This window comes from Gopherus flavomarginatus, chromosome 18 (assembly GCF_025201925.1).
Source record: "Gopherus flavomarginatus isolate rGopFla2 chromosome 18, rGopFla2.mat.asm, whole genome shotgun sequence".
Classification (NCBI taxonomy): Eukaryota; Metazoa; Chordata; order Testudines; family Testudinidae; genus Gopherus; species Gopherus flavomarginatus.
The window spans coordinates 706,893-727,494 of record NC_066634.1 but is presented as its reverse complement, the minus strand read 5'-3'; the positions used below and the strand labels follow the sequence as shown (position 1 = coordinate 727,494).

The window sequence follows — 20,602 nt, the reverse complement described above, 5'->3', positions numbered from 1 at the left end:
CTCCCCGCCCCTCGCTCCCAGGGGAGGAGGATCTCCCCGCGCCCCCCCCAGCGCCCCCAGGGGTCTCCCCGCGCCCCGCTCCCAGGGGAGGGGTGATCTCCCCGCGCCCCCCCCAGCACCCCCAGCGGTCTCCCCGCGCCCCACTCCCAGGGGAGGGGGGGATCTCCCCGCGCCCCGCTCCAAGGGGAGGGGGGATCTCCCGGCGCCCCCCCCAGCACCCCCAGCGGTCTCCCCGCGCCCCGCTCCCAGGGGAGGGGGGATCTCCCCGCGCCCCCCCAGCGGTCTCCCCGCCCCCCGCTCACGCCCCCGGCTCCTCCCCAGCTCGGCCCGGCTCGGCTCCGCCCCGCCGTTATAATGAGCGGCTCCCAGGCGCGGCTGCCCCAGGCCGGCGCGGCTGCGGGCGAGGCGGTGGCTGCGGGCGAGATGCCGGCCACGGAGAAGGACCTGGCGGAGGACGCGCCCTGGAAGAAAATCCAGCAAAACACCTTCACCCGCTGGTGCAACGAGCACCTGAAGTGCGTCCAGAAGCGCATCGCCAACCTGCAGGCGGACCTGGCCGACGGGCTGCGGCTCATCGCGCTGCTCGAGGTGCTGAGCCAGAAGAAACTGGGGCGCAAGTACAACCAGCGCCCCACCTTCCGGCAGATGCAGCTGGAGAACGTGTCGGTGGCGCTGGAGTTCCTGGAGCGCGAGAACATCAAGCTGGTCTCCATCGGTGAGCCGGGGGGGGGGCGCCGGGGGGAATGGCGGCTCTGGGGGGGCTCCGGGGGGAATGGCGGCTCTGGGGGGCTCCGGGGTGCCCGGGGGTCCCTGTGAGGGAATGGCGGTGCTAGGGGGGCTCCGGGGGGTCCCTAGGGGGGAATGGCGGCTCTGAGGGGGCTCCGGGGTGCCCGGGGGTCCCTGTGAGGGAATGGCGGTGCTAGGGGGGCTCCGGGGGGAATGGCGGCTCTGGGGGGCTCCGGGGTGCCCGGGGGTCCCTGTGAGGGAATGGCGGTGCTAGGGGGCTCCGGGGGGGTCCCAGGGAGCAGGGAGAGATGGGGGTCCCTCGGGGGAAGATGCGGTGGCAGCGGGGGATGAATGGGGGCATGGGCTTGGCCCCTGGTGAGGATCTTGGCGACACGAGCGGAGTTTTGGTGGGTGTCGGAATGGGGCACCCGAAGTGGGGAGCTCTAGGTCTGTGCATGGGGGGCGAGCTGAGGGAGCGGGTCTGTGGCTGGGGGGTGGGGCAGGGAGCCCCCCACAGGGGCTGCTGCTGACTTAGGCTCCTAGCGGTGGTGGTGACAGGGGAAGCTGTGGGGTGGGGCTATCTGGGGGCTCAGCGGCCTGGCTCCCTGTGGGGCTGGGGGAAGAGCAGGAAAAGGGAACGATTCCTGGGGGGGTCCATCCCAAGCTCAGCCCCCCAAACTCCCCTGGGACGCTTCCCCCCTCCTCACCATGTGACGGGGGGACTCCCTGGACCGTCTCCCCACGGAGCTCGGGGTTGGGGCTCTGAGATGGGGCAGGAAGCAGTTGGGGGTGTAGATGCATCCCCTGTGACCCCGGCGTGGGGCAGCCCCCCGGGAGTAAAGATGTGCAGCTGCCCCCCCCCCCGCAACCCACAAGACCAATTCGCTTCTCACTGGATGGTCCCAGCACGACGAGGGCCGGGGAGTCCAGGGCTGGGCTGGCAGGGGGCTGCGGGTCGGGAGTGAGGGGCACCAGCGGGGCTGGGAGGGGGCACAGGCCAGGCTGGCAGGGGCTGCGGGTCGGGAGTGAGGGGCACCGGCAGAGCTGGGGGTCAGGGCAGGGCTGGCAGGGGCTGCGGGTCGGGAGTGAGGGGCACCGGCAGAGCTGGGGGTCAGGGCTGGGCTGGCAGGGGCTGCGGGTCGGGAGTGAGGGGCACTGCGGCCTGGGGGAGGGGAGTCTCCGTTATGCAGCCTGTAACAAAGGCCGGGGGGGGGGGGGCGGGTCTGTTTCTCATCCCAGGATTGTGCTGTTCACCCGGGCCAGAGCCCAGCGGAAGGAAGGGGGCTGGGAGGATGTGGGGGTCGCCTCATCAGGCCCCCTTCTCCGGCAGCTCAGAGGAGCTGTGGGCACCAGAAGGTGGTTAGGGCCTGGGGAATGCGGGGCCCACAGTGGAATGCGGCCTGGGCCTGGCTGGGGGGGCTGACTGGGAATTAAAGCTCCCTCCAAGGTGCTGGCTAGGTGTGTGTGGGGGAGTCTGTGCAGAAGGGGGGCATGGCCATGTACTGCTGGAGACTTGGGGTAAGACCTATCTGGACACTGTAAGGGACACCCATCGGGGTCATCGGTCTCTAAAGGCTCCTGTGGGGAATTGAGGGGCACCGGCAGAGCTGGGGGGCCCAGGGCTGGGCTAGCAGGGGCTGCAGGTCAGGAGTGAGGGGCACCGACAGAGCTAGGGGGAGCCCAGGGCCAGGCTAGCAGGGGCTGTGGGTTGGGAGTGAGGGGCACTGGTAGGGTTGGGGGGCCCAGGACCGAGCTAGCAGGGGCTGCGGGTTGGGAGTGTGGGGCACTGGCCAGGCTAGCGGGGGCTGCAGGTCGGGAGTGAGGGGCACCGGTAGGGTTGGGGGGCCCAGGGCCAGGCTGGCGGGGGCTGCGGGTCGGGAGTGAGGGGCACCAGCAGGGCTAGGCTAGCGGGGGCTGCAGGTCGGGAGTGAGGGGCACTGGCGGGGTTGGGGGGCCCAGGGCCAGGCTGGCGGAGCCTGCAGTTCGGGAGTGAGGGGCACCAGCGGGGTCAGGCTGGCGGGGCCTGTGGGTCGGGAGGGGCACCGGCGGGGTTGGAGGGCCCAGGGCCAGGCTGGCCGGGCCTGTGGGTCGGGAGTGAGGGGCACCGGCGGGGTTGGGGGGCCCAGGGCCAGGCTGGCGGGGCCTGCGGGTCGGGAGTGAAGGGCACCAGCGGGGCCAGGCTGGCGGGGCCTGTGGGTTGGGAGTGAGGGGCACCGGGAGAGGTTAGGGGGCCCAGGGCCAGACTGGCAGGGCCTGCGGGTCGGGAGTGAGGGGCACCGGCGGGGTTGGGGGGCCCAGGGCCAGACTGGTGGGGGTTGCGGGTCGGGAGTGAGGGGCACCAGTGGGGCCAGGCTGGCGGGGGCTGCGGGTCGGGAGTGAGGGGCACCAGCGGGGTTGGGGGGCCCAGGGCCAGGCTGGCAGGGGCTGCGGGTCAGGAGTGAGGGGCACCGGTAGGGCTGGGGGGCAGGGGCTGCAGGTCGGGAGTGAGGGGCACCGGCGGGGTTGAGGGGCCCAGGGCCAGGCTGGCGGGGGCTGCGGGTCGGGAGTGAGGGGCACCGGCGGGGTTGAGGGGCCCAGGGCCAGGCTGGCGGGGGCTGCGGGTCGGGAGTGAGGGGCCCTGGCGGGGTTGAGGGGCCCAGGGCCAGGCTGGTGGGGGCTGCGGGTCGGGAGTGAGGGGCACCGGCGGGGTTGGGGGGCCCAGGGCCAGGCTGGCGGGGGCTGCGGGTCGGGAGTGAGGGGCACCGGCGGGGTTGGGGGGCCCAGGGCCAGGCTGGCGGGGGCTGCGGGTCAGGAGTGAGGGGCACCGGCGGGGTTGGGGGGGCCCAGGGCCAGGCTGGCGGGGGCTGCGGGTCGGGAGTGAGGGGCACCGGCGGGGTTGGGGGGCCCAGGGCCAGGCTGGCGGGGGCTGCGGGTCGGGAGTGAGGGGCACCGGCGGGGTTGGGGGGCCCAGGGCCAGGCTGGCGGGGGCTGCGGGTCGGGAGTGAGGGGCACCGGCGGGGTTGGGGGGCCCAGGGCCAGGCTGGTCCCGCCTGGAGTAGGAGTAACTGTCCCAGGCTGGGAGCTCCCTGCTCTCATTCAGGGCCTGGGCTGGGCGGGGCCTGGGCCCCCCTCCCCTGGTGCTGGGGGGGATGCAGGATCCATCGGGAGGAGTCGGTGTCTGGCGGCCGCTCCATATAAGGCTAAAAAATGTTGGAGTGTCGGGCGGCGCCTCCGGGAATAGAGGGAGGGGTGGGTCATCCGCTAAAATGAGGGGGAGATCCTGGCAAGACCCCCCCGCGTGCTGGCCTGGCTGGGCCGGGACTCCCCACCCTGAGGGACAGGGCACTGGGGGATCCCAGTGGGCTGACACTGACCCTGTTCACGTACCGTGTGCCCTGCGGGTGCAGGGGGATCCCCCATGGCATGGAGATGGGCTGGGGTCCCCCTGCCCAGCCCCCCAGGGGATGGGCACAGACAGTTTGGGGGTGTTGGGGGGTGACCATTCCTCTGTGCAGTGCTCTGCTCAGGGGCTTACAAGGGGCTGGGAGCCCGGACGCCTGGGTTCTCTCCCCTGCTCTGTGAGGGGAGTGGGGCCTGGTGGTTAGAGCAGGGGGGGCTGGGAGCCTGGACACCTGGGTTCTGTCCCCTGCTCTGTGAGGGGAGTGGGGGCTGGTGGTTACAGCAGGGGGGGCTGGGAGCCCGGACACCTGGGTTTTCTCCCAGCTCTGGGAAGGGAGTGGGGGCTTGTGGGTCGGAGCAGGGGGCTGGGACACATGGAGAGGGGGTGGTGCTGGTGCCCCTCAGTCCCGACCTGCAGCCCCTGCTCCTGGGCCCTGGCTCCTGTCCCCAGAGTGAGTCAGGCTGGGCTCTGTCTCTGTGGTCTCAGCGCCCCCCCCTCCCGCCAGTTCCCCTCCCCCTCAATCCGGGCCCCAAGCCAGCCCCGCCGCAGGGTGGGGGAGGGGTCTGCAATGAATGGACATGGGGCAGCCTGGGAAACAGTCTTCTTCTGGGGCCGGGTGGATCCCCTGATGGAAGGGTCATGGCTGGACCCCCGGTGCCCCTCACTCCCGACCCACAGCCCCTGCCAGCCTGGTCCTGCTCCCCCCCAGCTCTGCCGGTGCCCCTCACTCCCGACCCCCAGCCCTGCCCCTACCCCCCAGCTCTGCCGGTGCCCCTCACTCCCGACCCCCAGCCCTGCCCCTACCCCCCAGCTCTGCCGGTGCCCCTCACTCCCGACCCCCAGCCCTGCCCCTACCCCCCAGCTCTGCCGGTGCCCCTCACTCCTGACCCGCAGCCCCTGCCAGCCTGGTCCTGCTCCCCCCCAGCTCTGCCGGTGCCCCTCACTCCTGACCCGCAGCCCCTGCCAGCCTGGTCCTGCTCCCCCCCAGCTCTGCCGGTGCCCCTCACTCCCGACGCGCAGCCCCAGCCCTGCCCCTACCCCCTAGCTCTGCCGGTGCCCCTCACTCCTGACCCGCAGCCCCTGCCAGCCTGGTCCTGCTCCCCCCCAGCTCTGCCGGTGCCCCTCACTCCCGACGCGCAGCCCCAGCCCTGCCCCTACCCCCTAGCTCTGCCGGTGCCCCTCACTCCTGACCCGCAGCCCCTGCCAGCCTGGTCCTGCTCCCCCCCCAGCTCTGCCGGTGCCCCTCACTCCCGACGCGCAGCCCCAGCCCTGCCCCTACCCCCTAGCTCTGCCGGTGCCCCTCACTCCTGACCCGCAGCCCCTGCCAGCCTGGTCCTGCTCCCCCCCAGCTCTGCCGGTGCCCCTCACTCCCAACGCGCAGCCCCAGCCAGCCTGGTCCTGCTCCTCCCCAGCTCCGCTGGTGCCCCTCACTCCCGACGCGCAGCCCCAGCCCTGCCCCTACCCCCCAGCTCTGCCGGTGCCCCTCACTCCTGACCCACAGCCCCTGCCAGCCTGGTCCTGCTCCCCCCCAGCTCTGCCGGTGCCCCTCACTCCCGACCCCCAGCCCCTGCCAGCCTGGTCCTGCTCCCCCCCAGCTCTGCCGATGCCCCTCACTCCTGACCCGCAGCCCCTGCCAGCCTGGTCCTGCTCCCCCCCAGCTCCGCCGGTGCCCCTCACTCCCGACGCGCAGCCCCAGCCCTGCCCCTACCCCCCAGCTCTGCCGGTGCCCCTCACTCCTGACCCGCAGCCCCTGCCAGCCTGGTCCTGCTCCCCCCCAGCTCTGCCGGTGCCCCTCACTCCCGACGCGCAGCCCCTGCCAGCCTGGTCCTGCTCCCCCCCAGCTCTGCCGGTGCCCCTCACTCCCGACGCGCAGCCCCAGCCCTGCCCCTACCCCCTAGCTCTGCCGGTGCCCCTCACTCCTGACCCACAGCCCCTGCCAGCCTGGTCCTGCTCCCCCCCAGCTCTGCCGGTGCCCCTCACTCCTGACCCGCAGCCCCTGCCAGCCTGGTCCTGCTCCCCCCCAGCCCTGCTGGAGCCCCTCACTCCCGACCCGCAGCCCCTGCCAGCCTGGTCCTGCTCCTCCCCAGCCCTGCTGGAGCCCCTCACTCCCGACCCGCAGCCCCTGCCAGCCTGGTCCTGCTCCCCCCCAGCTCTGCCGGTGCCCCTCACTCCCAACGCGCAGCCCCAGCCCTGCCCCTACCCCCCAGCTCTGCCGGTGCCCCTCACTCCTGACCCACAGCCCCTGCCAGCCTGGTCCTGCTCCCCCCCAGCTCTGCCGGTGCCCCTCACTCCCGACGCGCAGCCCCAGCCCTGCCCCTACCCCCCAGCTCTGCCGGTGCCCCTCACTCCCGACCCGCAGCCCCTGCCAGCCTGGTCCTGCTCCTCCCCAGCCCTGCTGGAGCCCCTCACTCCCGACCCCCAGCCCTGCCCCTACCCCCCAGCTCTGCCGATGCCCCTCACTTCTGACTCGCAGCCCCTGCTAGCTGAGCCCTGCCCCCCCACAGCCCTGCCAATGCCCCTCACTCCCGACCCGCAGCACCAGCCAGCCCAGCCCTGGGCTCCCCCTAGCCCTGCCGGTGCCCCTCACTCCCAACCCGCAGCCCCTGCCAGCCCAGCCCTGGGCTCCCCCTAGCTCCATGGGTGCCCCTCACTCCCGACCTGCAGCCCCTGCCAGCCGAGCCCAGCCCCACCAGCCCTGCCGGTGCCCCTCACTCCTGACCTGCAGCCCTAGCCTGCCCAGCCCTGGGCTCCCCCTAGCTCCATGGGTGCCCCCCACTCCTGACCCACAGCCCTCCGGAAGAAACCATTAATGTGTTTTCCTGGGTACGGGGGTGGGGGCTGAGAGGGATGCTCGGTGCAGGGGGACGAGGGGGAGTGGGATGCTGGCGCCCGGCCCCCCGTGCTGACCCCCTGTCTCCCCGCAGACAGCAAGGCCATCGTGGATGGGAACCTGAAGCTGATCCTGGGGCTGATCTGGACGCTCATCCTGCACTACTCCATCTCCATGCCCATGTGGGACGAGGAGGACGACGAGGAGACCAAGAAGCAGACGCCGAAGCAGCGGCTGCTGGGCTGGATCCAGAACAAGCTGCCCGAGCTGCCCATCACCAACTTCAGCAAGGACTGGCAGAGCGGGCGGGCCCTGGGGGCCCTGGTGGACAGCTGTGCCCCGGGTGAGGGGGCGGGGCCTGGGACCCCGGGGGAGGGGGCTGTGGGGCCTCGGGGAAGGGGGGCTGGGGGCAGGAGATGTGGGGTACTGGGGGAGTGGGCAGGGGGTGCAGTGCCCCAGGGAGGGGGGCGCGGGGTACTGGGGGAGGGGCCTGGGGGTGCAGAGCACCAGGGGTGGGGGCTGGGGGCAGGGGACGTGGGGCCACAGGGGAGAGGGGCAGGGGGTGCAGTGCCCCATGGTGCCATTGTTTCTGGCTCCAAGGTATTGTGGCGGATGGCATCAGGCCATCGGGAGGCTCGTGGGGGCAGGGAAGTGAGATCGAGGGAAGATCAGCCCCCTCAGTTGTGCTCCTGCCATGGCCACAGTGCAGCCCTGGCCCCCCCCAGGGGAGGCGGCCAGCAGGGCCCCCAATGGGGGATGGGGGGAACTCCATGTGCCACTAACCCCCCTGCTCCCCCAGGTCTCTGCCCCGACTGGGACTCCTGGGATGCCAGCAAACCCATCAACAACGCCCGTGAGGCCATGCAGCAGGCTGACGACTGGCTCGGCATCCCCCAGGTGTGGGGCCGGTGCTGTCCTGAGGGACTGGGGGCGTTCCTGGAGCTAGGGTTGCAGGTGTCTGGGGGGTGCTGGGGGAGCTGGAGGGGGGGGAGCGATGTCCAGGGTATGTGAGGCAGGCCAGGGGGGTGGGGGTATGCTGGGGGGCTGGGGGAGCAGTGTCCAGGGGATGTCGGGCAGGCCGGGAGGATGCTGGGGGAGCAGTGTCCAGGGGATGTGGGGCAGGCTGGGGGGCACGGTGGCAGGTCTGACCCCCGTCCCCATGGCAGGTCATCACCCCGGAGGAGATCGTGGATCCCAATGTGGACGAGCACTCGGTCATGACCTACCTGTCCCAGTTCCCCAAGGCCAAGCTCAAGCCGGGTGCCCCCCTGCGCCCCAAGCTGAACCCCAAGAAGGCGCGAGCTTACGGCCCCGGTGAGTCCTGGAGGCCAGCCCAGACCGGTGGGGTAGCCCCCCCATAGGCCAGCCTCTCCCTCTTCCCCCTCTGGGGGGACACTTCTGGGTTGACCCTCCCTGCTCCTTCTGCTCCTGGGGCAGAGACTGACTTGGGGGGCCAGGCCCCTCCCTCATTGGGGCTCTCCAGTCCCCTGCCCCTCCTCACCCCATGACTGCATCACCATTGCCCTCTGTGTGTGCCGGGGTGGGGGGCTGACTCCGCCCCATCCCGGGCTGACTCCGCCCCCAGGTATTGAGGCCACGGGGAACATGGTGAAGAGAAAGGCGGAGTTCACCGTGGAGACCATCAGCGCTGGCCAGGGCGACGTCCTGGTCTACGTGGAGGACCCAGCTGGGCACAGAGAAGAGGTGGGAGCCCAGGTCTGGGCTGGCAGGGGCTGCGGGTCGGGAGTGAGGGGCACCGGCAGGGCTGGGCTGGCAGGGGCTGCGGGTCGGGAGTGAGGGGCACCGGCAGGGCTGGGCTGGCAGGGGCTGCGGGTCGGGAGTGAGGGGCACCAGCAGGGCTGGGCAGGGGGCAGGGCTGGCAGGGGCTGCGGGTCGGGAGTGAGGGGCACCTGCAGAGCTGGGGGGGGGCAGGGCTGGGCTGGCAGGGGCTGCGGGTCGGGAGTGAGGGGCACCGGCAGGGCTGGGCAGGGGCCAGGGCTGGCAGGGGCTGCGGGTCGGGAGTGAGGGGCACCTGCAGAGCTGGGGGGGGCCAGGGCTGGCAGGGGCTGCGGGTCGGGAGTGAGGGGCACCAGCAGGGCTGGGGGGGGCAGGGCTGGCAGGGGCTGCGGGTCAGGAGTGAGGGGCACCAGCAGGGCTGGGGGGGGGGGCAGGGGCTGCAGGTCGGGAGTGAGGGGCACCGGCAGGGCTGGGCAGGGGGCAGGGCTGGCAGGGGCTGCGGGTCGGGAGTGAGGGGCACCAGCAGGGCTGGTGGGGGGGCAGGGCTGGCAGGGGCTGTGGGTCGGGAGTGAGGGGCACTGGAAGTGCTGGGGGGGGGCAGGGCTGGCAGGGGCTGCGGGTTGGGAGTGAGGGGCACCAGCAGGGCTGGGGGGGCAGGGCTGGCAGGGGCTGTGGGTCGGGAGTGAGGGGCACTGGAAGTGCTGGGGGGGGCAGGGCTGGCAGGGGCTGCGGGTTGGGAGTGAGGGGCACCAGCAGGGCTGGGGGGGCAGGGCTGGCAGGGAGGGGCACCAGCTGGGGGGGAGCCCAGGGCTGGGCTAGCAGGGGCTGCGGGTCAGGAGTGAGGGGCACCAGCAGAGCTCGGGGGGAGCCCAGGGCAGGGCTAGCAGGGGCTGCGGGTTGGGAGTGAGGGGCACTGGCAGGGGGGCTCTCAATCTAATGCAGTTTCTCTCCATAGGCCAAGGTCATCGCGAACAATGACAAGAACCGAACTTTCTCTGTCTCATACATTCCCAAAGTGACGGGGGTCCACAAGGTGAGAATCCCTTGTTCCCCCCTCTCCAATCTAGTCACCAGGTCTCAGAGCCCTCCCAGTCCTGGGGAGAGAACCCAGGAGTCCTGGCTCCCAGCCCCCCTGCTCTAACCCACCAGCCCCCACTCCCCTCCCAGAGCCAGGAGAGAACCCAGGAGTCCTGGCTCCCAGCCCCCCCCACTCCTACTGCCAGCCCCCTGGCGTCCGGCTCCCGCTATAACCCTGCTGTCCCCAGGTGACGGTGCTGTTCGCAGGGCAGCACATTGCGAAGAGCCCGTTCGAGGTGACGGTGGGGAAATCGTTGGGCGATGCCGGGCGGGTGACGGCCCAGGGGCCCGGCCTGGAGCCCACGGGCAACATTGCCAACAAGGTCACCTCCTTCGAGGTCTTTACGGCCGGTGAGTGTGGGGTCCCAAGGGGGGCCGGGCCGGGGCTGACCCCTCTCCTCCCAGGTGCGGGGGCGGGTGAGGTGGAGGTGAGGGGGCTTGGGGATCCCATGGGGGGCCGGGGCTGACCCCTCTTCCCCCCCAGGCGTGGGAGCCAGCGAGGTGGAGATGACGGTGCTGGACCCCAGCGGGTGAAGGGGTGTGGGTGAGGTGGAGGTGAGGGGGCTGGGCCGGGCTGGGGCTGACCCCTCTCCCCCCCCCCCCCCAGGCGCGGGAGCCGGTGAGGTGGAGGTGACGGTGCTGGACCCCAGCGGGCGGAAGGGGACGGTGGAGCAGCAGCTGGAGGACAAGGGCGACAGCACCTTCCGGTGCACCTACCGCCCAGGCTCTGAGGGCACCTACACCGTCCACGTGACCTTCGGGGGCACACCCATCCCCCGCAGCCCCTACACCGTCGCTGTGGGGCAGGGTAAGCACGGGGGGCCGGGCTGGCCAGCGCGGGTCTCCCACAAAGCCCCATATCTGCGGGGGTCTCCGCTGTCTGTCTCTCTTCCCCCCAGCATGGGGCCCCCAGGGCATCTCGGGGGTTCCCCAAGGATATGGGGGGTTCTCACGCTCTCTCTCTCTCTCTCTCTCTCTCTCTGCCCCCTGGCATGGGGGTCTCCCTCAAGGGGCATGGGGGGGTCCCTGCTCTGTCTGCCCCCCTGGTAACCCCCCTCTCTCTCCTCTCTCTGCTGTGCTCCCAGCTGTCCTAGCTCTCTCTCTGTCTGTCTGTCTCTCGATGAGCTGCCGTCCCGGAACCTCGGCTGGTGCCCCTCACCCTGGCGCCAGGCCGGCCCGGGGCTAATGGTACTGTGTGATCTTGGGGGCGGGAGGAGGGCTGCGGGTGGGTGCCCCCTTCCCCTGGGAGCCGTGCTGTGGCCCAGAGAGCCTGCATTTGGGTGGCGGGGGTGTGGCCCCGGATGCCTGGGTCCCCTTTCTCACTGCCTAGCAAATAACTCCAATGCCTGGTGGGGGTGGGGTGCATCCGGACACCTGGGTCCTTCTCGCTCTTTCTCCCCCCTGCTGTGCGTCACTGGGGAGCGGGAGCCCCGGTTCCTCTCTCTTTTGAGACTGAAACCCCAGTGCCTGGTGGGGGTGGGAGGCACCTGGACGCCTGGGTCCCTCTCACGGTCTGTCTCCCCTCCCCTGCAGCCTGTAGCCCCAGCGCCTGCCGGGCCACAGGGCGAGGGCTGCAGCCCAAGGGGCTCCGGGTGAAGGAGCCGGCGGATTTCAAGGTCTACACGAAAGGCGCTGGCAGTGGGGAGCTCAAGGTCACGGTCAAGGGCCCAAGTGAGTGGACCCCCCCTGCTGGGGGAGTGGCTGGGGCGTGCAGGCAGCAATTGCAGGGCTGCCCCATGGGGGGGCTCTGGGGGGCTGCCCCACACTGATCCCGTCTCCCCACAGAGGGGCAGGAGAGCGTGAAGCAGAAGGATCTGGGGGGCCTGTGGCAGGAGGGGCTGCCCCATGGGGGGGGCTCTGGGGGACTGCCCCACACTGACCCCATCTCCCCACAGAGGGGCTGGAGAGCATGAAGCAGAAGGATCTGGGGGGCCTGTGGCAGGAGGGGCTGCCCCATGGAGGGTGGGGGGGCTGTGGAGGGCTGCCCCATACTGATCCCGTCTCCCCACAGAGGGGCTGGAGAGTGTGAAGCAGAAGGATCTGGGCGATGGGGTTTTTGCCTTCGAGTATTTCCCCACCCTGCCCGGGAACTACACGGTCACCATCACCTGGGGGGGGCAGCAGGTGCCACGCAGGTGAGCGCCCTGTGGGCTGCTGGGGGGGCACAGTGGGCTGGGTACCTATGGGGCCTGGTGCATGCTGAGATGGCTGGGGACGGGATGCCCTGGTGCTGGGTGGGGACCTGGGCGATGCCCCAATGCAGGCTGTGTGTGTGTGTGTGTGTGTGTGTGTGTGTGTGTGTGTGAGATGCCCTGGGAGGAGGGACACATGGGGGATGTGGTGCCATGGGGACCCCGTTGTGACCTGCTCTTCTCCTGCCGCACCCCCACAGCCCGTTTGAGGTGAAGGTTGGCCCCGAGTGCGGCAGCCAGAAGGTCCGGGCCTGGGGGCCAGGGCTGGAGGGCGGCGTGTGCGGCAAGTCGGCTGACTTCGTGGTGGAGGCCATCGGGGACGACGTGGGCACACTGGGTGAGGAGGGAGCTGGATGGGGGGTGCATGGAGCTAGGGGGTGGAGGGAGCTGGGGGGTGAGTCAGTTGGGAGGAGCTGGATTCCCCAATCTTGGTCCCACCCAGGAAGTAAGGCTGAGGGGGTCTGGGAAATGCTGGGGAGGCTGCAAGGGGGCTCCAGTCTGGGTCTGGGGGGCTGCTTGCTCCTGGCAGGGCCCCCGGATCTCAATTGGGGTGTTAGGGCTTTGGATGCTGCTGGGGTCCCCACCTTGGGGTGGGGCGTGAGATGGTGGGGTCCCAGCCCTTGCCCTACCCGGGACCCCACCTCCATGGAGCTAGGGGCTGGGGGGGGCTGGTCTCCTCCTGGGGGTGCGGAGCTGGAGGCCTGGGCGTGGGGGGCGGTGGAGGGGTCGAGAGCCCTGGTCTCAACCCTCCACGCCCCTACCCCCCCAGGGTTCTCAGTGGAGGGCCCGTCCCAGGCCAGGATCGAGTGTGACGACCGGGGTGACGGTTCCTGCGACGTGCGCTACTGGCCCCAGGAGCCGGGCGACTACGCCGTGCACGTCCTGTGCAACGGGGCCGACATTCGCCACAGCCCTTTCATGGCAGAGATCCGCCCCGCCCCCCGCGACTTGCACCCTGAGAAGGTACCGCCTGCCAGGGCTGGGGGTGGGCGCCCGGCTCAGGGAGGGGAGCAGGGGGTGGGGCTGGGAGCCCAGACTCCTGGGTTCTCTCTGGCTCAGGGAGGGGACTGGGGGCTGGTGGATTGGATGGGGGGTGGGGCTGGGAGCTAGGACTCCTGGGTTCTCTCCTCAGCTCAGGAAGGGGAGCGAGGTCCAGGGCTGGGAGTGGGGCTGACATGAGGGCAGGGTCCCCTCTCACCTGCGTCCCCTCCCTCGCAGGTGAAAGCCCACGGGCCTGGGCTGGAGAAGACGGGTGTCGCCATCAACAAACCAGCAGAGTTCACAGTGGATGCCAAGAACAGCGGGAAGGCCCCTCTCAAGGTCCAGGTGCAGGTGAGGAGAGGGGGGTGCCAGATGGGGGTGGCCCAGGCTGGGGGGCATGGGACGGAGCAGGTCAGCATGTCTGTGTACAGAAAGGGGGGGGCAGGTTCATTCTGGTGGAGGTGCCAAGTGGGGAACTGGGGGCTTGACCCCACTCTGCCCCCAAGATGCGGAGGGCACCCGAGGGTGGGGAGCTGGGGGCCGGCTGGCGGCTGACCCGCTCTGCCCCCCACTGGAGAGGAGGAGGGAGGGCTGGGGGCCGGCTGGCGGCTGACCCGCTCTGCCCCCCCAGGGAGGAGGAGGGAGGGCTGGGGGCCGGCTGGCGACTGACCCGCTCTGCCCCCCCCGGGGAGGAGGAGGGAGGGCTGGGGGCCGGCTGGCGGCTGACCCGCTCTGCCCCCAGGATGCGGAGGGCAGCTCAGTGGACGTGGCGGTGAAGGACAACGGCAACGGCACCTACAGCTGCTCCTATGTACCCAAGAAGCCGGTGAAACACACGGCCATGGTGTCCTGGGGGGGCGTCAACATCCCCAACAGCCCCTACCGCGTGAGTGCCCTGTGGGGGGGCCCTCTGCTGGGGGCTGGGCAGCGGACACATGTCCCAGAATGCCCTGGGGCTGGGCGGTGGGGGCGGGCAGGCGTGTGTCCCACAATGGCCTGGGGCTGGGTGGCGGGGGGAGTGCATGTCCCACAATGCCCTGGGAGCGGCAGGCGCGTGTCCCACAATGCCCTGGGGCTGGGCGGCGGTGGGTGCGTGGCACACAATGCCCTGGGGCTGGGCGGCGGGAGGGGGGTGCATGTCCCACAATGCCCTGGGAGCGGCAGGCACGTGTCCCACAATGCCCTGGGGCTGGGGGGTGGGGGGGGGCGGGTGCATGTCCCACAATGCCCTGGGGCTCGGTGGCGGGTGCATGTCCCACAATGCCCTGGGGCTGGGCGGCGGTGGGTGCGTGTCACACAATGCCCTGGGGCTGGGCGGCGGGGGGTGTGTGTGTGTGTGCGTGTCCCACAATGCCCTGGGAGCGGCGGGTGCGTGTCCCACAATGCCCTGGGGCTTGGTGGTGGGTGCGTGTCCCACAATGCCCTGGGGCTGGGCGGCGGTGGGTGCGTGTCACACAATGCCCTGAGGCTGGGCGGGGGCATTTCCCACAATGCCCTGGGAGCGGCAGGCGCGTGTCCCACAATGCCCTGGGGCTCGGTGGCGGGTGCATGTCCCACAATGCCCTGGGGCTGGGCGGGCGCGTGTCCCACAATGCCCTGGGAGCGGCAGGCGCGTGTCCCACAATGCCCTGGGGCTCGGTGGCGGGTGCATGTCCCACAATGCCCTGGGGCTCGGTGGCGGGTGCGTGTCCCACAATGCCCTGGGGCTCGGTGGCGGGTGCATGTCCCACAATGCCCTGGGGCTGGGCGGGCGCGTGTCCCACAATGCCCTGGGAGCGGCAGGCGCGTGTCCCACAATGCCCTGGGGCTCGGTGGCGGGTGCATGTCCCACAATGCCCTGGGGCTCGGTGGCGGGTGCGTGTCCCACAATGCCCTGGGGCTCGGTGGCGGGTGCGTGTCCCACAATGCCCTGGGGCTGGACGGCGGCGGGTGCGTGTCCCACAATGCCCTGGGGCTGGACGGCGGCGGGTGCGTGTCCCACAATGCCCTGGGGCTGGACGGCGGCGGGTGCGTGTCCCACAATGCCCTGGGGCTGGGCGGGGGCATTTCCCACAATGCCCTGGGAGCGGCAGGCGTGTGTCCCACAATGCCCTGGGGCTGGGCGGGGGCATTTCCCACAATGCCCTGGGGCTGGGCGGGGGCATGTCCCACAATGCCCTGGGAGCGGTAGGCGCGTGTCACACAATGCCCTGGGGCTGGGCGGGGGCATTTCCCACAATGCCCTGGGAGCGGTAGGCGCGTGTCCCACAATGCCCTGGGGCTCGCTGGCGGGTGCATGTCCCACAATGCCCTGGGGCTGGGCGGGGGAGGGGACCTACCTGGGTGTAGCAATCCCAGGCCTTGGCTGTGTAGTGATCCTCTGTCCCAGGATGCACTGGGGCCGGGGTGGGGGTTGCCCATAGCAACAGCTTGGGCCTAGTGACTCCAGACCAGGCCTTCACTTTCCAGGGATTTTGTCCCATAATGCAGTGGGCTGGGAGGATACAGGGGGTCCCAGAAGCACGTGTCCCATACTGCACTGGGGGATTACCTATGGTAACAGGCTGGGCCTAGTGATCCCAGGCCTTGGCAGGCAGGAAGCCTCTGGGCCATAATGCACCGGAGGCTGGGCCCTGGGGGTGGGAGTGACTCCCTGAAATAACGCCCCCATTGTCTGCCTCCCACCCCACTGAGACCCTGGGATTGCCCAGACGCCTGGGTTCTCCCCGGCTCTGGGAGGGGAGTGGGGGCTGGTGGGTTAGAGTGGGGGGGCTGGGAGCCAGGACGCCTGGGTTCTCTCCCCAGCCCTGGAAGGGGAGTGGGGGCTGATGGGTTAGAGTGGGGGGGCTGGGAGCCAGGACGCCTGGGTTCTCTCCCCAGCCCTGGGAGGGGAGTGGGGGCTGGGAGCCAGGACTCCTGGGTTCTCCCCGGTTCTGGGAGGGGAGTGGGGGCTGGTGGGTTAGAGTGGGGGGGCTGGGAGCCAGGATGCCTGGGTTCTCTCCCCAGCTCTAGGAGGGGAGTGGGGGCTGGGAGCCAGGACGCCTGGGTTCTCTCCCTGGCTCTGGGAGTGGGTGGGGGGCAATGCAATGGTGGGGTGGGGTGGGGAGGATTGTGTGTATTACAGCAGCAATAGGCATTATAATGCCAAGCACCCTCCTGCCCCGAACCCTGTAGCTGGGGCCTTCTGGGACCCATTTCCTGTCGGGGTGCTGGGTACCCCCCTGAGCTCTTCACCTGGGGCCATCTGACCTGTCCCTTCCCCCCAGGTGAATGTGGGGGCTGGCAGCCACCCCCATAAGGTGAAGGTGTACGGCCCCGGCGTGGCCAAGACGGGGCTCAAGGCCCATGAACCCACCTACTTCACCGTGGACTGTGCCGAGGCTGGGCAGGGTGAGAGCCGAGCAGGGCTTGGGGGGCTGGGGGCCGCTGGAGGGGAGCTGGGTTCCTGGGGCCAGGCTGCAGGGTGAGAGCCAGGAGGGTTTTTGTGGGGGTGAGCTAAGGGGCTGATGGGTGGGGGTTGGGGGCAGGCTGCAGGGCGGGAGCCGTGGGGGCGGTCTAACGGGTCTCCCCGCTCCCCCCACACAGGGGGACTTGTGGGGGGTGGGTTGGCGATTTGAGGGTCACCTGGGCATGGCAGAGGGGGGCAGGGTAGGGGGGCTCTGTGGGGAACTGATGGCTCTGCTGGGTCCCCCGCCGCCCAGGTGATGTGAGCATTGGGATCAAGTGCGCCCCAGGCGTGGTGGGGCCGGCTGAGGCCGACATCGACTTCGACATCATCCGCAACGACAATGACACGTTCACTGTGCGCTACACGCCCCGCGGGCCCGGCACCTACACCATCATGGTGCTCTTCGCCGACCAGGTCTGCCAGGGTGAAAGCAGGGGGAAGGGGGGGCACCAAAATGCTGGTGCTTTCCGCTCATCACATCCTGCCCATATTTTGGGGGAATGGCCTTGGGGGGAGCAAGGGGTGGGATGGGCGCAATGTGAGGGGGGAGATAATCGGGTGGAGGTGCCGGGGCACCATCTTGCTGTTTTTCATTGCTCGCCCCTATGGGGCAGGCTCTCTGTCAGAGTCCCCGGGCGATGCTCTGGAACTTCCCAAGTCGAAACCAGCCAGGACTCTGGGGGAGCCTCCTCTCTCGCTCTGACCTCGGAGCATTCAGCATCTCCTGCCCCACCGCGCGCTTTCCCCAGCAATTCCCCGGGCGGGGTCCTGGGGCTGCCAGAGGGCCCTGCCCCCCCCCCCGACATGGCGCTCAGCCAGCCCGTAGAACAGAGCGGTGTATTCGTTGGCAGGAACACAGTGTATAACAGAAATTGGTGACTTTCAGCCAAGCCCATCTTGGGAGTCCGGGGCCAGACACATGGGGGCCCCTCTCTTCCAGTCCCCCAGGTAGACTGCCTAGCTTCCAGCAACCGACCTCCAACACATCTGTTGCTTCTCCTCCTCTTTGTCCTGCTTCCTGGCAAAAGGTGTCACTTAGTCACACCCCCCTCCGGGGTCTCCAGTTACATACCTGCAAACAGCTGGGCAGCCTCACCTGCACCAAATTCCCACCACCGAAGCTTTGGTGCAGTACATGGGGAAACTGAGGCACACACCTTATTAGTGTAGGACAGAGACTCACATGCAACATAATAAGATGAATAAAACCCCACTTCGTCACACTCTGCCCTGGGAGTGCTGGGAGCTCCCCACTTCCTGGGCTTGGGGGGCCTTGGAGGGGGTGGTGGGGCTCATTGCAGAGGGGAGCTGTCCTGCTCAGAGTGGTGGGAGGGGGTTCACGGTTCTCTGACTCCCTGCTACCTCCTTAGGCGACCCCCACCAGCCCCATCCGCATCAAGGTGGACCCATCTCACGACGCCAGCAAGGTCAAGGCCGAAGGGCCTGGGCTGAACCGGACCGGTGAGTTTGGAGGGGAGGGGTCTGGTCTGGGCAAGGGAGAAAATTCTGACTTGGTGTGGGGGATGAGGCAGCATGGGGGGATGGAGGGGAAAGGGGGAGCGCAGGCAGTGGGGGGGGATGGAGGGGGAAGAGGGGCAAGGACACCCCCTGACCCCCATGGGCTCTCCCTGGCAGGTGTGGAGCTGGGCAAACCCACCCACTTCACGGTGAATGCCAAGGCAGGGGGCCGGGCGCCGCTGGACGTGCAGTTCACCGGCCCAGCCAAGGGCGAGGCAGTGCGGGACTCGGAGGTGATCGACAACCACGACGGGACCCACACAGTGAAATACACCCCTGTGCAGCAGGTATGAAGGGGAGCCCTGGCTCCAGCCCCCCGAGCCGGCAGGGCGTGGCTCTCTGAGGGGCCCCTCCCGCAAGTCCTCCTAGGCCTGGGCCTGGGGCTGGGCTCTGTACGGCCCCTGGGAGGAGCCCCCTTCAGTGTGACGGGCCCTTCTCAGGGCTGCACTCTCTTGGGGGTTAAACTCTTGGCCCCGCCGGCACCTCGTGCTGCACCTGTCTAAGTCTTTAGCAGCCTGGCTCTGCCATTGGCCCCCTCAGGGAGTCCCCTCGCTCTGGTCTCTGCTCCCTTTGGGGGTGAGGGACCCGCTGTGCCCCCTCATCTCTAGCCTGCAGGGGCTTGCAGCCAACATAGCACGGAAGGGATGCCCTGGCCATCAGTGGCCAGCCGTGGTCTGTGCCTGTCGCAGTCACACCTGCGCTCTAGGGGCTGCTGCGACAGTCACACACCTTTGTCCCACCACCGAGAGACTTGAGTAACATGGAGAAACTGAGGCATGCACACAAAAGGATACAAACCTTCCCGCTTCGTCACACAGGGTACCCTGGGCGTGGCCGTGACCTACGGCGGAGACCACATCCTCAAAAGTCCCTTCAGCGTGGGCGTGGCCCCCAGCCTGGACCTCAGCAAGATCAGGATCACCGGCCTGGCTGACAGTGCGTACCTGAGTGGGGAGGGCGGGGCCTCCTGACCCAGCTAAGGGGACACACCCAGCACTTGAGGAGCTGGGGGTTGAGCCTGCCCCATGCCTGGGGGCGAGCGCGATGCTGGTGGGTGGTGTCATGGACTCACAGAGCGTGCGCACTCCTGGCCCCATGTGGTCCGTGGGGGGTGCCCCTTCCAGTGCGACAGCCCTTCTCAGGGGGCCACTCTCTCTCAGGATCAGGCCCCCCCATCTCCTGGAGCCGCACCTCTCTGAATCTTAGCATGTCTGTCTCTGCTGTGGGCCCCCCCAGGGAGTCCCCTCGCTCTGGACCCCTTGGGCCTCCTCACCCCCGAAGGGGTTGATGCCCCCTGTTCTCTAGCCCAGAGTGACTCTCAGCCAGCATAAAACAGGAGGGTTTATTGAGAGTTGAATCCAGCACAGGAACCTCTCAGGGCCTCAGGCCTGGCCTCCCTCAGCCCAGCACATCCCAGTCCCCCGGCAGCCAAGGGGGCTCTTCCTGCTCCCCCACCAGCCCAGAGCCCCCCTGCTTCCCAGCTGGGCCTCTGTCTTCTCTCCAGGTAAACAAGCTCGTAAAACCAGAAGGCCTGGGTCTCCTCTCCTCTCAGCCCCCCTCTGGCCAGAGCCGGCTGGTCAGGTCACCGGGGTCCTCTCCCCACAGCCCATTGTCCCCCATTGGCCAGAACCAGCTGCGACTCCTGAGCTGGGCATCCAGGTCACCAGTCACTGGGGTCTCCATCCTCCAGGCCATCGGCCGGGGTCCCAAGTTCCCTCTCTGGTCCTGTCCCCCAACAAATTCCCTCTCCCCTCCCCTCCCCTCGTTAAACCAGTAACACCCAGGGACACTGAGTCCTACCCCCTCTGCATGCGACCCACAGGAAAACACAGAAAAACCAAGAAACCCCCCACTTTGTCACAGGGGGACTGGGAAAACCTGGCTCCTATATGGAGGGGCAACATCTGACAGCAGGCAGGGTGGGGGTCCGTGGTGGAGCAGATGGGGCCCGGCCGTGGGGTGGGGGCTGGCGGACGTGCCTGGGTCCAGGCTCATGGCTCTCCCCCTCTGTGCAGAGGTTGAGGCGGGCAAGGACCAGGAGTTCACAGTCAAGTCCAAGGGGGCCGGCGGGCAGGGCAAGGTGGCCGCTCAGATCACGGGGCCGGCGGGCAAGCCAGTGCCCTGCAAGGTAGAGCCAGGCCTGAGCCCCGACAACAACGTGGTGAAATTCATCCCGCGCGAGGAGGGGCCCTACGAGGTGCAGGTGACCTATGACGGAGCCCCCGTGCCCGGCAGCCCCTTCCCCATAGAGGCGATGCCCCCCACCAACCCCTCCAAGGTGGGTGTTCCCTGCGACCTCCCCCCCATGGGCAGCCCTGCCAGGGGGGACCTGGGAGGTGGGACCCCCCAGGCCCATTTGCTGAGGGGCTAGAGTCCTTCCCTTGCCCAAAGAGAGAGGCTGGGGGGAAGTGGTTGGGGGTCCATGCTAGTGCAGGCGGTTACCTGGTGAGATGGGCGTGGGATGTGACCTTAGCGAGGCAGGTGGGGCCTTGGCGAGCCGGGTGGGGGGGCGGTGCTCGGGCGGACGGGTACCCGGGGAGGGGCGGGGCCTTGGCAAGGCGGGTGGGGGGGCGGTGCTTGGGCAGATGGGTACCCGGAGAAGGGTGGGGCCTTGGCGAGGCGGGCAGGGGCTGGTGCTTGGGCGGATGGGTACCTGGGGAGGGGACAGGCGGGGCCTTGGCGAGGCGGGCGGGGGGCGGTGCTCGGGCGGACGGGTACCCGGGGAGGGGTGGGGC

General features: G+C 69.6%; 1 protein-coding gene across 2 annotated transcripts in view; it reads left to right on the top strand.

The window, feature by feature from the left end:
* Window positions 1-339: 339 nt before the first annotated feature.
* FLNA (filamin A) overlaps window positions 340-20,602 on the top strand; it is a 39,492-nt gene continuing 19,229 nt past the window's right edge. For both annotated transcript variants that reach the window (XM_050927417.1, XM_050927416.1), the window contains exons 1-20: window positions 340-715; window positions 7,030-7,278; window positions 7,735-7,832; window positions 8,102-8,249; window positions 8,521-8,639; window positions 9,628-9,705; window positions 9,938-10,100; window positions 10,357-10,557; window positions 11,283-11,420; window positions 11,761-11,884; window positions 12,142-12,278; window positions 12,711-12,904; window positions 13,160-13,273; window positions 13,665-13,808; window positions 16,168-16,291; window positions 16,603-16,763; window positions 17,720-17,810; window positions 17,985-18,154; window positions 18,686-18,803; window positions 19,883-20,145. In XM_050927417.1, the coding sequence (XP_050783374.1) occupies window positions 355-715; window positions 7,030-7,278; window positions 7,735-7,832; window positions 8,102-8,249; window positions 8,521-8,639; window positions 9,628-9,705; window positions 9,938-10,100; window positions 10,357-10,557; window positions 11,283-11,420; window positions 11,761-11,884; window positions 12,142-12,278; window positions 12,711-12,904; window positions 13,160-13,273; window positions 13,665-13,808; window positions 16,168-16,291; window positions 16,603-16,763; window positions 17,720-17,810; window positions 17,985-18,154; window positions 18,686-18,803; window positions 19,883-20,145 (3,195 nt within the window). In that variant the 5' untranslated portion in view covers window positions 340-354. The remainder of the gene's footprint in view (window positions 716-7,029; window positions 7,279-7,734; window positions 7,833-8,101; window positions 8,250-8,520; window positions 8,640-9,627; window positions 9,706-9,937; window positions 10,101-10,356; window positions 10,558-11,282; window positions 11,421-11,760; window positions 11,885-12,141; window positions 12,279-12,710; window positions 12,905-13,159; window positions 13,274-13,664; window positions 13,809-16,167; window positions 16,292-16,602; window positions 16,764-17,719; window positions 17,811-17,984; window positions 18,155-18,685; window positions 18,804-19,882; window positions 20,146-20,602) is intronic.